This window comes from Haliotis rufescens, unplaced genomic scaffold, assembly GCF_023055435.1.
Source record: "Haliotis rufescens isolate VD_foot unplaced genomic scaffold, xgHalRufe1.0.p SCAF_7, whole genome shotgun sequence".
Lineage (NCBI taxonomy): Eukaryota > Metazoa > Mollusca > Gastropoda > Lepetellida > Haliotidae > Haliotis > Haliotis rufescens.
Genome location: NW_025964361.1, coordinates 31256817 through 31274593, shown reverse-complemented (window position 1 = coordinate 31274593; position 17777 = coordinate 31256817). Strand labels below are relative to the sequence as shown.

Below are 17777 nucleotides of genomic sequence, written 5' to 3'. Positions count from 1 at the left end.
TACTGACATTATTCAAGAGTACAAGTAACTGTTTGAAGGTAGAGGTCTGGCCAAGGGATTCGTACACAAAGTGAAAATGAAGCCGATTGTAAACCAGTACAACAGAAGTTACGCTGCTTGCCGCTTGCAGTGAGAGATAAAGTATCCAGAGAATTAGAAGGAAATCATTGAAAAAGTTGATGCTTCGGAATGCGTTTCTCCAATTGCTGTTGCGTGGAAGAAATCGGGAGAGCCAAGAGTATGTGTTGACTTGAGAAGGCAAATGAGGCTATTGTTGTGGACAAATTTCCACTCGCTCACAGCTCTACTGGTGGCCAGGAAGAGATCGTCAAGTCGAAGAGAAGCAAGCAAACTGTGAGATATGTAATACCAGTGATAAATCTGCTTCAACTAGATATGCTCCAATGACTCCAACAGCATGGCCTAAAGGCCCGTGGGAAAAAGCGGCTATCGACATAGTGGGACCAATTGAAAAAGCCCCTGCTGACTGTCGTTTTGCTATTACGTTGGTTGATTATTTCAGTAAGTGGCCAGAAGTAGGATTCTCGGCAAGTGTTACAACAGAAACTATCATCAAATTCTTACAAACAGTCTTCAGTCGGGAAGGATATCCTCTTGAAATTGTGTCAGACAATGGCTCACAATTTGTCTCCACTCAGTTTTAACAATTTCTGAAGTACAGAAATACTAAGCACATTAAATCTGCTCTGTACTACTCACAAACAAATGGGCTTGTTGAGCGTGTCAACAGGATTCTGAAAAGCTGCATAAACTTGCTAAAATCCAGAGTAAACCACTCAAGCGTTTAGTGAAAGAATTTCTCTGCATTTACTGCACACCTCCTCATGCAACTACTGAAGAATCACCATCATTCCTGCTACATGGTCGGAAGATGAGAACAGGTCTTGACATTGCAGGTGTCACAAAGGCTCCTAACAAAAGTCTTGCTGGCGTCAGGACGTGTGTCACAGAAAAGCAGTTGAAGTACAAGGAGCGAGCAGATAACTTGCGAGGCGCAAAAACTCCAGTTGGTGATGAAGTATGGATAAGAAACCTGGTCATGTTCCAAAGGGGGAAAACAGATATTCAGGTCCTACAGTATATATACACAGAAGATAACTGAATGTAAGAAGGGTGTGTTTGACAGTTTCCCAGGTGTACTTGGAGGGTTTTTTCTCCATAATTCGTTTGCTCCTACACTAGTTGATATGCAACGAGACCTTTCCTCATTCCACTTTTGAAATAAAGTTTTAGATTCCCTTTTTCTTTGAACTTCGTGACCATCCCGTTTTACAAATCATGGAAAAAATACGAACCCAAATAGTTAATTTTGTGTGAGGTTGAGAACATGGATGGAAATTAATTATTTGATATCGCAATCTCAAGCTGGTTTCCGCTATCGGTTTTCAGACATTTGATATTATATGCATTTCACAATCTTTGTGCACAAATATTTCGCAAAATAAACGTTTATACCTCATGTTTCAAACGTGTTGTGTGTATTGGTAAATATACCTCAGATAAATCAATTCGTGGTGAAACTGGATGCTGCATTATACTTGCACATAGTCAGTTAGGTAAACACTGGATGAAGTCTATAGAATGGAATAATGCAGAAATCCTCTTTCGTGATCAAAGTTGTTGAAGCAATTGGATGATAAAGGAAAACATAATGTGGTAGCTGAAGTAAGGAATCCTATATGTTGATGTGCCTTTTCCTTTTGTGTGGATTGCACTGGATATTGGTGACAATCAAAATGTTTGTTGGAATAATTAAGCAGAGATTGAAAGCTCTATTTGTGCAAAACTGTCATGAAACTGTTTCTTCTTCACATTATCTAAGCAATTACATTTAATTTAAGTAACAACTTCAACCTGAAATGTATTCATCTGTCTTACCATTATCATTAATAAGATCTTTTTTTGTGAATTTAGAATTTCATTGCCTAATTTCAATGCAAAAAGTTGTAAAGATATTGATGTTGTTAATTTAGTGTATGCACTAATTGCGACAGAGGTGACGTTAAAGTGTAACATATATATTTGGTTATAGTTAAGATCTATACAACTTTCTTTCTTGAATAATAATTGTAAATCTGAAATATTAATGATGTGCATGTAATAATTTCAGTGTTTCACATGTTTTAAATATCAGATTTGAGAAAATGAAATGTCTGTATATTCACGTGACAAAATATTATGTTATAGTTTCAATTGTACTTCAGGTCATATGGCCCATAATACTGGCTAAATATTCAAAGCCATTTATTTTCCAATCAATTGATGCCATCACTTATTTTTTTCACGAGTGTATATGAGTTTTTAATATTTATAAAAGCTATGACAATTTGACTTGCTCTGAGTGCCCTGATGGCATCCTTGGCACCTGTGCTACTCTTCTTGCAGGGATGCAAATTCTCACCTCAGATGGGTCTGAAGTTAAAACTATTAACTGGTCACGCCAGGACCAAAGTGTTCTCATTCCTAAACAAAAGGGACGTTTTGATACGAGATGTATGATGGAGTTCACACTTACCAACCACACGCTCAAAGGGCACCACGACTGGCCTAACAGCCTAACAACCTGTCATAATGGGAGTCGACCATCAAGTTGGATGAGGTCTGTCCTACAGATGTTGGTGATACAAGAAGCACATCACAGAGCCCACAACACATCAGTCGTGCTCTGCTATACGGTACAGTGCTGGTAAAGCCCATGAACACGACTCCAAACACGATTCCAGCCCTCACCAAAGTCGAGACTCATCACAGAACATTGTGTGCCGCCAATGACGCAACTGTCATGACACCCTGTCCACAGCTCTCTAAAACGTTTGTGATGAGCAATCGTCTTGATGCCAATCACTGGGCGACGACTTCATTGTCCTGTACGTATCAGCCGATTGTGATCAGTAGTATCACCCACATTTCTCGTCTAAATATCTACTCCCCAACGCTATAATGTTTTCTGACGTTATTCACGGTTTGTTGTTGACGGGATACTGCAGCAGTTGAGATATCTGTTTGCCTATGCAAATTACAGAGCCTTAAAATCCCAACTAGTACAAAATAGTGAAGCTTCATCTTGTGCGCTATTGTCTTATATTGCCTATCCATGGTAACAATTGTATAAAGCAATAATTCCTCACCTTTCTCTTATGTTACACGGTGATACAAAATATGTATGCAACATTACGAGAATAAAGTACATTCCCGCGGAAGTCACTTCTCCCTACTCACATTCTCATGTGGTCCAATAATTTATCATTTAAATATATTTCATATTCCTCAAAAGTAAGGTTTCATTGCATATTTTAAACTTAAAATAACTCCAATATCTTTTTGATATTTTAGTTTTAGTCTGAACCTGGTCATTGCCAACCAAAAAGGCGTGGAAGCTGGAACAGCATCCGATGCTAATAAAGGATATGGCTACAACTACAATGTTGTTGATGAATTCCATTACATTTCAATGACTTTCCCAAACTGTACACTCCCAATACATATTCCAAACCCAGGGCACTATTTATGTAGATGTTCTGTGACTGTACTTTTTAACCATTTGTCTGCTGTACCTTCAAACGGTTACTTCTAATTTCTCGGTTTGATTGAAAAGTTATTTTTATATATTATTATCACACTTTATCTATTTCTGTAAAGAACCACTACTGATCATTGTCAAATTCCATGCAGAGAATCACTTTCTGTTTGATGTCATAGCATTCGACAATGTTTGTGAATCTTTGAGAACATTTCTGTTTTGGTGATGGGCACTCCTGTGGTGGTGGACATCATGGGTACCAAGTTTGTATTATTGCCATGGCGATGTTTACTCGACCTACAGCATGACCTACATCCATCGACCAGTGTACCAAGATTCAAGATAATTAATCTGAACGTCATCTCTGTAGATTACAAAAGTCTGCTTCAGTCTCTAGTAAACTTACCAACTGTTGTCTGAGAAATATTTATAGTCATATTTATGTTACATGATTTGGAGCAAATTTCAAGTCAATTTCAAGATGTCCGTCCATACAAATCCTGCTCTCGCGAATCAAATTTGGTGAACATGATCTGAGGTACCAGTAGAACGTAAATACAGATTATGGATACAGGAATTCTATGGAAGTAAAAGCCCAAGATTCTTTTGCGTATTTCAGTACGCCAGTACCTAAGGGAATATTGAATCTCTATAAAGAAACCCAAGACAAATGAAGCACCCACTTAAACTCTACACTCAGAGACCGATACATCAAACTTGTCACAAAGGGATTACTTCAGACTGTATACAGATGATTTCCCACCTATCTCAAAGCCCCGTGAATTTTAAAAGAACATATAACTGTTTTCTTATGCATGGCATTGGCAACCTATAAAAAACCTGTATGCATTTTGATTAGCCATCAGTGCACTTTGACACAAGTGTGCACCTTTCTGAAGGCTCAATTTACTTTTCTTATAGAATATATACACATGTACGTAACACGAGAGCCCGTGACAGGGCCTGTTTTGATGTTGTGCCAGCAGTGAGCCGCCTTGTGTACTCCGTGTCTTAGAAACCTGTAATCAACGAAACGTGAAACTGCCTTGAGGTATAATTGTTGTCGGGACAGTGTTCTCATTTACCAGATGAGTCCTTCGCCTGTCATGCGGGACTTTTAAACACTACACTTATGGATACTCTAAACTTGGGACTGCTCATTGTCGTATTTGTGTCAGGTAAGTATTGAACAGGATCAATGTCTTAAAACCGTTATTTAAAAGTATATGAAATACATTGCCATACAAGTGATAACCAAATCATAAATTATCTCACTATCTTACTACAGTGTCTGACAAATATAACGTGAGACGTCATTGGCCTCTCTCACGTAGTCTATGTCTCCTTTCCTTTCTCTCAGTCACATTACGTAGTCTATGTCACCGTCTGTCTCCGTCTTCGTTCCTCCGTCTGTCTTCGTCTTCGTTCCTCCGTCTGTCTTCGTCTTCCTTCCTCCGTCTGTCTCCGTCTCTCACTCATGCAGTCTGTCTTCGTCTTCGTTCCTCCGTCTGTCTTCGTCTTCCTTCCTCCGTCTGTCTCCGTCTCTCCCTCGTGCAGTCTGTCTTCGTCTTCCTTCCTCCGTCTGTCTCCGTCTCTCCCTCGTGCAGTCTGTCTTCGTCTTCCTTCCTCCGTCTGCCTCCGTCTCTCCCTCGTGCAGTCTGTCTTCGTCTTCCTTCCTCCGCCTGTCTCCGTCTCTCACTCATGCAGTCTGTTTTCGTCTTCGTTCCTCCGTCTGTCTTCGCCTTCCTTCCTCCGTCTGTCTCCGTCTTCGTTCCTCCGTCTGTCTTCGTCTTCCTTCCTCCGTCTGTCTCCGTCTCTCACTCATGCAGTCTGTCTTCGTCTTCGTTCCTCCGTCTGTCTTCGTCTTCCTTCCTCCGTCTGTCTCTGTCTCTCACTCGTGCATTCTGTCTTCGTCTTCCTTCCTCCGTCTGTCTCCGTCTTCGTTCCTCGTCTGTCTTCGCCTTCGTTTCTCCGTCTGTCTCCGTCTCTCACTCATGCAGTCTGTCTTCGTCTTCATTCCTCCGTCTGTCTTCGTCTTCCTTCCCCCGTCTGTCTCTGTCTCTCCCTCACACACACGTCGCTTTAAATGCAACAATCTTGGGCGCGACTCCAATTCACCAACACCTTGAGAGTTATGCATCTCCGTAATCTATATATTCAATACGATATATTTGTGATTGAAAATTGTCAGCATATATATCTGATCATAATGTTCCTCCGTCTTACGCCCTTCACTCGCTGTCACATGTCAACATCCTCTCTCTTTCTGCGTCGCAGTCTCTCCGTCTCTGTCGCAGTTTCTCTGTCCCCATTGCTCGGTTTCTTCGTCTCCCTTTGTTTTCAAAATAAACATTTTATGAATTAGGACGACCTCATTGAGATTACCGCCCTAAACACTGCGCTGCCATCACCCTGTTTCGTTTTAAAGACCAGTACGAGTGTAACTGACAGTGTGATACGAGCGACCTTTATTGTGTCCTTAATTTTGACTGCACATGTTGGTGTGAATTAACCCTAAAAACGTTGTCGAACAAACTCATGCCTAAGCACGCTCATCAAACCTCTCCATCTCCTGACACCTGTCGGGCCTTCCTGTTGAAACAACCCCTGCTGTAGTAGCAAAGGAAACCCTACGCCTCATTTGATTTTATCACATTTGATGTTCAATTGAAAAATTATATCCCAAAAGTGAACTGTGCTGGCGCTTAGTCAGCACTCACAGAACACTTATACGTTGGTTCTTTTTTCAAAAATATAATTTTATTTAAAACTTTAACTGCTGATAGGTATGTCAGACAACTTATCTTTGAAAATCTATAAATTTGCTTTTGTCGGCACAAAGTTACAACATTTCAAACATGGTAGGGGTCATGTTCATTTCTTATCCCCGTCTTCTTTGAACCAATCTTTGTTTGCACAAATTGACCCAGCCACAGATTACGTTCTACAAACTTTATTTATTTGGCACTTTGTCAACTTGACTATATCTCTTTCACAAGTTCCTTTTACCTCTCTCTCCACCCCCCCCCCCCCCCCCCCCCCCCCCCCTCCACCCCTCCCCAAACAAAACATCAATCCACTTTGTGATTAAAAATCAATTTCTGAGGAAACGTACCTAAGGTCCTGCTGTTTCTTGGCGTCCGGTCATAAACTGAACATGTAATGTATTGAGAATAGGAATTATGCGACCGCCTCCGTGCTCGAATTGATTCCCTTCGCCTGTGTCTGAGTGGAGTATTCATGTTAAACTGCGGCATGTTATGTCAGTGGGTTAGCACCACAAAACCGACATAATTCCGGACTTGTACAAGCAGGCACACACACGCACGCACGCACGCACGCACGCACGCACGCACGCACGCACACACACACTCACGTCTTGGGCGCCACTTGAAATTCACCTTCACCTTGAGAGTTATTCATCTTAGGTATCTATATATTTAACACGATATATTTGTGATTGAAAACTGTCAGAAAAATTTGATCAAAATATTTATCATTTAAGCTTTACCAGCAATTTAAGTTTGTTTTCCTCACGACCATATGGAAACAGAAAGACATATTAATTATCATGCTCTGATAAATCTCGAGATTAACACCATCCATTCTGGTACACATTCCTTTACGTCACAGCTAGGTAGCCTCTCTCAGATGTTAAACGTTGACATTAATTGTAAATTCTTAAACCGGCGTTTGAAAGTGAAATCACATTTGCCATGCATTTCTATCATTTTGTCTATTGCCGCTGTTCCATGCACCAAACATATATGTATGATGAATTGAAAATATTTGCCGAAGTGTGATATTTACGATGCAGAAACACCCGATGATATTTATATCATATCATATAAGAAAATGCTAACAAAACTATTTGTCCTTCGGCTTAACTCAGAGGTGAGGTGAGGTGAAATGGGGTTTAACGTCGCGTCCAAGATTATTGCACTTATATAGCGACGTGCATGTACGTGTGTGTGTTTGTGTGGCTGCTTGTACTAGTCCGGACTGATGCCGATTTATAGTGCTAGCTCACTGAGATACCATGCCGCAGTTTAACATGAACACCCCACTCAGACACAGTATACTGACTCCGAGCCGACCAGTCTTTGTTTTAGCCCCTTAATGCCGAGCGCCAGACAGGGTAACAACAAGTACCATCTTTTCACGTCTTTTGGTATGACGCGGCCGGGGATCGAACCTCGGACCTTCCGCTCTCCGGGCGGACGCTCTACCATCAGGCCACGGAGGCGGTCGCTTAACTCAGAACCAAAGGTGGACATATGCATGCTGGTTGTTCTGAAACATAATGTGTTGTGTTGTGGGTCTCCCCCAAATTGTTTCCTCTTACTTCGTCTAGTGGGGCTTTAGATCGACGTCACACTAAATCGTTTTTGAACGTAATGATCATGAACAATGGATGACCTTATCATTCAATTATTTGCGACAATGTTTTCACATGACGTCACAATCAATTAAAACAATGGAACAATTGGACCTGACTAGCCAACCAGCATGAAGTCAAATGGATAATACGCAGTGAGCGGTGTACACCTTACCTACCTGGCACTTAACACAGATTAATATGTAGCGTCTGTACTGCCTGAATGAACATGGCGTTCTAGTCTGTTTGTGTTAAGAGTGCCCTGTATTGAGTAAGCAAACGTACACTGACACTGCATTGTACTGTTTCTGTCAAGTTAGCTTCAGTTCACTTTAATTACTGACACTATTTTTAATTTAAATAGAATACTGATTAGAAGTAATCTCAGAAAGACGTTATCAGTAGATGTATGTAAATATGTTGCAAGTTTTAGTCGACAACCATTGCATATTAGCAAACACGAAGTCTATTCCGAGCTGTCGAGGTTCTCCGTACTTGTTGTACATGGGAGTTAATGTTCAGCGTGATGTTTAGGAGAGGTCAGACTGTTCCCAAGAAGTTTACACCAAAGACTGCAGCTGGAGAACACATTCTGATGACAGCAGAGGGTAACCATAAAAAGATCATGATCTTTGCCACTGTCAACTTTCTGATGACAGCAGAGGGGGACCACAATAATATCATGATCTTGGCCACTGACAACTTTCTGATGATAGCAGAGGGAGACCACAATAAGATCATGATCTTGGCCACTGACAACTTTCTGATGATAGCAGAGGGAGACCACAATAAGATCATGATCTTGGCCACTGACAACTTTCTGATGATAGCAGAGGGAGACCACAATAAGATCATGATCTTGGCCACTGACAACTTTCTGATGATAGCAGAGGGAGACCACAATAAGATCATGATCTTGGCCACTGACAACTTTCTGATGACAGCAGAGGGAGACCACAATAAGATCATGATCTTGGCCACTGACAACTTTCTGATGATAGCGGAGGGAGACCACAATAGGATCATGATCTTGGCCACTGACAACTTTCTGATGATAGCAGAGGGAGACCACAATAAGATCATGATCTTGGCCACTGACAACTTTCTGATGATAGCAGAGGGAGACCACAATAAGATCATGATCTTGGCCACTGACAACTTTCTGATGATAGCAGAGGCAGACCACAATAAGATCATGTTCTTTGCCACTGACGAAAACCTCCGCCATCTAAGCAACGCTGACACCTTACACCTTTGACAAATGACCCTCACTTTTTCACTCAGCTGTACACCGTTCACGCTTGTATGTGGACATTGGAGCTAATGTGACCCTGACACATGTATTTGCTGACTATGTGTATGCAGCTCAGAATGCAGTGGAGGTAGCACTTCCTGGTGTGATCTTTAAAGGGTGCTTCTTTCATTATGGACATACAATTTGGGAACATGTACAAATCAAGAAAACTGAAGATTGCATATAGATGATCACAGTGTCAACCTGCTGGTCCGCGTGCCATGGCCCTACCTACCTCTCGTCACTGTGCCACCATTCAGTGACGTCTGGTTCGAAGCAGGTCCTAATGATCCCGATGTCAACTGGGTAAGTCGTGGTCACATCATGTGGAACCATTACTCTACAGATGAACCCAGAACCACCAACCACATGGAAGGGGGGCACTGGAAACCCGATCATCTGCAAGGTCATAGACTTCTTGAAGACCGAACGACCCATGAAGATCCGGGGTAGAATAGGTCTTCAGCAACCTGTGCTTGTCGTCAGAGGCGACGAACGGGATTGGGTGGTCAGGGTTGCTGGCTTGGTTGATGCACGTCATCGTATCCCAGTTGCGTGGATCGATGCTCGTGATGTCATTCGATGGATTGGCTGGTCCAGACTCGATTATTTACAGACCGTCGTCATATAGCTGGCGTTAATGGCCTTCCAGATCTCCGGATCCGAATCCGATAGAGCCTCTATATATGGGATGATCTTGATAGACGTGTACGTCAACGTCAACATATGCCACAGACACTTGCACAAATGGCCAAAGCGTTGTAGGATGAATGGAGGAGAATTCCACATGACGGAATCCGCAGACTTATTCAGTCTGTGCCAAGGAAGTGCAGAGCAGTGATAACAGAACAACGTGGCCACACCAGATACCGATCGGAACGCCCCTCTCGTGGACGTCCGTGTCTTGTGACAGGACAATCAGTATTGCCATTATGTCTATATGTGACCATTACCATGCTAAGTTTCATCCTTGTGCCAATCAAATTAAATGAAATATGCACATTTAACTAAACACAGTAAAACATTTCAAAGTTAGCATATGCATTTCCTTTTTTAAGAATGTATTTTGGAGAAAAAAACAATTTGGAAAAAATATTTGCTCAAAATTTTTTGTTGACTTTATTAAGGAAATATCCAAGATATTCAAAAGATATCCCACTGGCAAAAATGATTGGCCCCTAACGTTCGTAATGATATTTAGAGATAATGTTAAACCATATGAATGATATGGATAAGCCTATCAGGTCTATGCTGTTTGGAAATATACTTGTAGAGATTCCATTATTTATGTAGGTGCAGCTGGGTACACCAGCTGTAAGAAGACATACTGGGACTACTGGCGATGGGAATACAGACAGTCCACATACTACTGTACCGGGTACTGCTGTGGAACTTCGTACGATGACAAGTGTTGTTCGTACGATTCATCCATAATCAGGTACTACACTGGAGTGAGTGCAATGAATGAGTTTTAACGCCGCTCCGTACTTATATCACGGCGCTTCAGTTGGATGTCGGTGTAAAGTCTGAAGTGAATAGGTCCTTAATGTTTTGGAGCTGACAAACCTAGAAACATTATCAGGACACATGACTAGCTACGGTACAACATGTACAGTCAATATGTGATGATATAACCTGAATACATCAGTGAGTGATTGGGTTTAACGCCGCTTTTAACAGTATTTCAGCTATATCACGGCGTGTCAGCATGAAGTGGGAGGATAGCCCAAAGTGATGCAGAACGATGTTAGACCTTTACCACTTTGGTGAAACACACGAGCACGAGTGACGAGCGAACGCTTCTGCCACAAGGCAACCCCACCGCCCGACTTGAGTAAGGCTTAGCATAGAGTGAGTATAGGCTAAGCATAGACTGGACATAGATTGAGAAATAGATTCCACGTGTCGTGTCTTTTTTCTCCACAGTTCCTTCACTTACACGAAAACCTGGGTCATTGTGGGAGGCGTGTTGGGAGGACTGTTCGGCTTGTTCGTCGTGTGCATGATCATCGGAGCGGTCATGTACGCCTTCTTTAAAACAACACAACATGGATCTCGATCACGGACGGTTCATCCTAGTTCGAACACAAACACACAGACCATCAGCTACGGTAGGCAACATACTGTTGAGCCACAGTCATGGCGCGATGTCCCGTCTCTCAGGCTCAGTCAGTTTCATCAGTTATTTTGGAAGCGCTGCTTCTTGTTTGTCCTGTCATCCTTTGCCATTTTACAATAATCGCCCGACTCGTAGCCCAATGACGTCTTTTGTCGCGAACACTTTGTATCATCACTGCTTGATGGTGATTCATAACACTCATGATATAGTAGGATTCGGACAACCGACTCCATCCTTTAGCAAAGATTTCTTTTGATTACTGACTGTTTTTGTCGCTTTTGTTTCCTATTGTTCCTTTGTTGCGCGTAGCTAGCATACATAGCAGGGACGTTTTTGACGGATATGATGCCATATTCTAATAATAACGTATGTATCCTTCACTGCAGGGCCGGGTCTCGCGCAGCCACCCCCCTACACAACAGCAGCACCCCCACCGCCAGAGTATTCCCCTCCCCTGGGTGGGTACAACGAGACCGGACCAATTGATAAAAGGGGGCATAACCCGTACCCTGGACCGCAGCCCCTTCAAGTACAACCGTTCCCAGGAGGCGCCGCCGGCCCATCCGGAAGTGAACCAGCGGAAGCCATAGCTGGTGCCCCACCAAGGTCTACCTTTGCTTGAACCACGGCTGATACCACAGAGCAACTTGTAGCACATATAACACCCTGTCTCCCAAACTACTACTTCTACAACTACAACTACTACAAATACTACTACTACTACTACTACTACTACTACTTATACTACTACTATCAACATTGGTGATCATGTAGCACATGTGATGTCTCCTCAGTTCAGCAGTAAATGGGTACCCGGTAGAATGAGATGGTAATGTAACTGTTTACTTTCAAGTGACTCACAGGCACCCTACTACTTAAAGGGTACTAACCAAACCATGAGTTGTGTTTTTGTAGCAGCCATAAAGTCCCGTGATGGGATTCGAACCACGGACCTTCTGATCAGAGGTCGGACGTCCACATGACCAAAGAGGTTAACCCCGTCAGCTAGCTGACAAGGTGAGGATGTCATCTGTCTGACGACTCCACGCCCTGCTACATTTGGGCTGTGGGTAAATGGTAAAGGGTTCACTTGTCACGCCGTAGGTCTGGGTTCGATTCCTCACATTGGTAGTGTGTGAAGCCCTGGTGTCCCCCTCCTCTGTTTGCTACACTATGATTCATGCATCAAACAATGTGTAGTCAGCTGTCCTTAAGGTTGTGACTTTTGTACAAATGTCAATTCTTAAAGATATATCTAATAAAGTGTAAGTTGCGAAATGTGTCGAATTTGCGCATGTACAAACAATCGTCATTACTCCTCTCTTTTGTAAATTTGAGCGAGTGAGTGAGTTGGGTTTTAATGTCGCCTTCAACAGTATTTCAGTATTTCACGGAAAACAAGCTTGATGTGGGAGGGAAGCCTGAAGCGAGGCAGTTCTCAGACGGCTACCCACGGGTACGAGTTTGCTGACAAACATAGAAACAAAATCAGAGCGAACAGGGATTGAAGCCCAGGGTCTTAGACCTATGGGGCCTTTACACAGGATAGCGACCTTTGTGCCTCCCGTGTGCGACCATAATATATACCAGGTCGTCGTTGGAGGCTCAAAGGAGGCAGAATGGTTGCCTTAGTCGTTCCAATGTAGTACACAGGAGGTTCAGATATCGCCATGGACGCCATGGTCGACGTGAATTTTTGAACATGTTCAAAACAGTCGCACAAAGGTCGCCGAGGAGGTTGGTTGCTCAAAGGTGTCTCAAAGGAGGCAGAAGGGAGGCACAAGCATTGCCGTTGTTGCAGAATGAAGACACAGTGGTCGCCAGGTTATAGCTGCGTTCTGCTGAAATACTGTCCCGTAATTCTGGGCGATGCTTCTGCCTCCCTTGTGCCTTCTTTGGGCGACCAACAGCGTGCATTGAACGACGAGTACGGCGACCGCCGTGCCTCCATTCGGCGACCACGGCAACATTTGAGACACCATGGCAATGCTTCTGCCTCTATTCTGCCTCCTTTGAGCTACCTGTAGTGCCTCCTCAGCCTGCCTATAAATAAAGGGCTTGTACCTGCAGTGTTTCATTGTGGTTGCAGACGTTGAACAACTCGAGCAGTTACTGCTGAACAACTGGCGGAGCAGTTACACAGAAACATGAGTTTCCTTGGTTTAGGCGATCATTGAGCGATCATTGATCGCTCGATGGTGGCACAAAGGTCGTAGCCCTGTGTAATGGGGGCTTAAAGGCGCAACTCTGCACAGCACATTGCGGCGACTTAGACAACTGGACCACCGGTGTATAGTTCAACACCTCGGTTGGCTGAAGCAGTAAGGACGTGCAGTTAAATATACCCTGTTTTTCTTAGAGGTTGACGAATAAATTAAAAGACACAACGAAAATATTACATTCAAGAATCGTTGGAAAACTACAATTACTGAATATCAAACGTTTCCAAAGAGAAACTCGCAGACAAAACAAAACTATAACATGACCAATTTCAGCGTCACAATTCGCCAGAATACATACAATGGGACCAACTTCAAAGTTACGGCCATTTAACCTTCAGCGTGTCCTTTGAACGAAACAAGTGAATGTTCTCTCAATTAACAAAACTAGCACAGTGTACATACACAAGAAGGTTCCAACAGAGAATCTTATCACAATGTAACCATTTTGGTTGTTTGTTTGTTTGTTTGTTTGTAGTTCAACGCCGTACTCGGCAATATTCCAGCTATATGACGGCGGTCTGTAAATAATCGAGTCTGGACCAGACAATATAGTGATTGACATCATGAGCATGGATCTACGCAATTGAGATACGATGTCTTGCATCAAACAAGTCAGCGAGCCTGACCACCCGATCCCGTAAGTCGCCTCTGACGAAAGCATAGTTGCCTTTAACGCAAGCATGGGTTGCTGAAAACCTATTCTAACCCGGATCTTCACGGGTCACACTGTAACTAACGTCCGGGACAGTCTTATCCATCTTCCTAACAACGCGAACCAATGATCCTCCCTGTGGTTATATAACACTTTACTGAACGTATGAGTTTCAAAAGAACTTGTGTGTATTGCTGCTTGGTCCGGTCAAGACTTTGCCAGTGTTGTAGTGTCAGCCAACTGAGATACAATGTACCATGCCGCAGTTTAACATGGATACGCCACTCAGACACAGTATACTGACTCCGAGGTGACAGCTCCTTGTTCTATCCGTTTAATGCCTATTATCAGGCAGGGTAACAATAATGGCCCGGGATCGAACCACCGACCTACTGCTCTCCGGACTGACGCTCTATCTACTAGCCTGGCGAGGCGTCCCATGTTTAGGTAAGAAAAGAGACGTAACTTACTCATGATAGATGAACAGATACAACTGAACTTGCCTGCGAACATATAACTTGTTATCAGATTGGACATAGGCCAATGTTGGCGACCCCGTAACACCACACCGAGACTGGTGACCTGTGGGGATATTCATTTCTTCTCCTGGCCTCATGCAAAGATTACCTCAGCTAGAAGTCGGGCATAAGTGCAAAGCCTTTCTTATATATCTCGAAGTACAATCTGTATAATACAGTTATTTACATGGTATAGAATAGGCACACAGCTGGAGATGTAATCACATGTCCTATTCGTGGTGATATGACTAAGGTGCATGACATGTCGTTATTGTACTATCTCGTGCGTATTCAGGGGTAGAATATATGATAGAATATGTGTTGGTATTATATATTTATATGTTCCACAAACTCAAGGTGTCTCTTAGACCCTGCGAGGCCCGGTGTTCCTAAAAGAGGACTTAATATGTATGTATATTGTAACATCTGTGTCTTATTGTCTCTCTCGGGGCGACCACGACGGTGGGTATGACAAAAATAAACTAGTTTTCTTTCTTCTTCTGTATCGAAATGGCGGGAGGGGTTGGAATAGGGTTTGGCGTCGCATCAATGATTATATAGTGACGCGCATGAAAGTGTGTGTGTGTGTGTGTGTGTGTGTGTGTGTGTGTGTGTGTGTGTGTGTGTGTGTGTGTGCGTGCGTGTGTGCGTGTGCGTGTGTGTATGGGTGTGTGTGCCGACGAGCCGATCAGTCCCTGTTTTAAATGCCGAGCAACAGACGGTACCATCATTTAACGTAGTATGACACGGCAGCGGGTTGAATCCTCTACCACTTGCCACGGAGGCGGTAATGAATACACAAAACACTATAATAAACTATCACTATAAACTGCATTGTAGTGCATTGACACGGCAATAACCATGGAAGACACAGACCTGTTACGAAAGGTTATGATACGACTTGCACCAGATATACTAGACTGCATACAAAACATTTCTCATGTACATTTTTATTAAAGTGAGGAGGGCGTTGGACTTAAATCATTTTTTATTGAAAGAGTCATAAAGGAGGAATACGTTTTATATTGTTACAACCAAGAATACAATGTCAGCTGTCGCGCAGTTTGATTTATCCATAACTGTATGCGTATACTTTATTTGACGTGAGACCGCCTCCGTGGTCTAGTGGTAGAGCGTCCGTCCGGAGAGCGGAAGGTCCAGGGTTCGATCCCCGGCCTCGTCATACCAAAAGACGTTAAAAGATGGTACTTGTTGTTACTCTGTCTGGCGCTCGGAATTAAGGGGCTAAAACAAGGACTGGTCGGCTCGGAGTCAGTATACTGTGTCCGAGTGGGGTATTCATGTTAAACTGGGGCATGGCATCTCAGTGAGCTAGCACTATAAATCGGCATCAGTCCGGACTAGTACAAGCAGCCACACAAACACACACACGTACATGCACGTCGCTATATAAGTGCAATAATCTTGGACGCGACGTTAAACCCAATTTCACCTCACCTCACCTCACCTCACAGGTTGATCGAAATTATCATGCAGTGTTTGACCATCAAATGGTAGTTTGATATTTACTTAGGTTGCTGTTCTTGGACCCATTTCAATCGACTTAACATTAACAGAAACCATCGAATACGTTTATACAACCATGGTAATCGTGTAAAACTATTTCCTATCTCGATGGAAATTTGAAATGAAATACTGTCTTGTAAATAGTCGACACATATTTAAGAATTTGACCTGACATAACACCTGGAAGATATATTCCGAACTTACTGACTCTCATTTAATTATACACATATCATGACATACATGATACCATCTATACCTGATGAAAATGTTTGAATAAGAACACTTTATAAGAATGTAGAACATCTGTGTTCCTTCATATGGTATGATACATGTACGCAGAAGCAGTGAAAATAATTGGAATAATAAGAACCATCATAACGCAATCAATTTCAGTTTCTGTATGAACATATGAGTATGTCAGTTTGTACACAAAAACAAACGTTTCGTCAGATAATAAATACAGTAAACTACGGTTATAACGAACACGCTTATAACGAACTGACGGATATAACGAACTTACTTTTTGGTCCCGACTACTTGCTGTAGTCATGCTGTATATGTATATATAACGAACTACGGTTTTAAGGAACTAAAATTTGTAGTCGCTTTGAGTTCGTTATAACCGTAGTTTACTGTACAGGCTAAAATTTCTAAAATATGCAATTTAATACTGAATCATGATAAGATGTGTAAGTGTTAATTATTTTCCAGGTATATACTAGTAGTGAATAAATAATTAAGGATATTGAGAAGAAAAACACAGTAAAAACGTAAATGTTGTCCTGTATCGACTTCCAAACATCCAGACTGAGACAATAAGTTAACCCAGAAATCTATAAGTAAAAGAATTCAGTGTGAAACCAACAAACAACAAAGAACTGGTATACAATTGACAACTGTCAAACAATACAAATTACTGCACATCAATTACAATAGCACTACACAATAGAGGAGCAGTACAATTCAATGGCAGTGCAATTACCTTGACACTATAGCATAAACTAGCAGTGGTAATAATATTCACGTAGCAGCACCAGTGGTCTAGCTTCCAAATAGGCCTAGGGTGGCCATCCAGGGTGAAAATATGTATTACACATATGGTACTTCGTAAAGGAGTAACATAGCAAGTTGTTATGAAACTATTGTGTCATAATTAACACCTTGCTGATTGGCTGAAATCATGAACCTTGTCCTTGCTGGATCTATTTTCATATATTGTATTCATAAATGTTTTTACTACTATCTCATATAATATAAATAATAATATAAAACAACCTTGGGAGTACATAGGTACCGAATTCATGTGATGTCAATGGACCACACCAAAAGCACAAGTTAGTCATGATTTGTCTCAATATCTTTTACAAAAACTATTTCGAGAAGATGATTTTCAACTCAACACTGCGTTAACCCTAATATCACTTCAACTACACCTCAACAGCTGTTTGGCTCTTGCTATAAGGAGAGGAAATATTATGTTTATCCGGCATCGGAGCGTCACTTCCAATCCTGCTCGTCAGTCATTT

General features: G+C 42.3%; 1 protein-coding gene across 1 annotated transcript; it reads left to right on the top strand.

Annotated features, from left to right (window-relative positions):
* The first annotated feature begins 4563 nt into the window (after positions 1 to 4563).
* Positions 4564 to 12640, top strand: LOC124148161. Its single transcript, XM_046519130.2, has 4 exons — positions 4564 to 4719; positions 10507 to 10651; positions 11140 to 11324; positions 11719 to 12640. The coding sequence occupies exons 1-4, from the start codon at positions 4674 to 4676 to the stop codon at positions 11952 to 11954; spliced, it is 612 nt and encodes a 203-aa protein (XP_046375086.1). The 5' UTR covers positions 4564 to 4673; the 3' UTR covers positions 11955 to 12640.
* The last annotated feature ends 5137 nt before the right edge of the window (positions 12641 to 17777 follow it).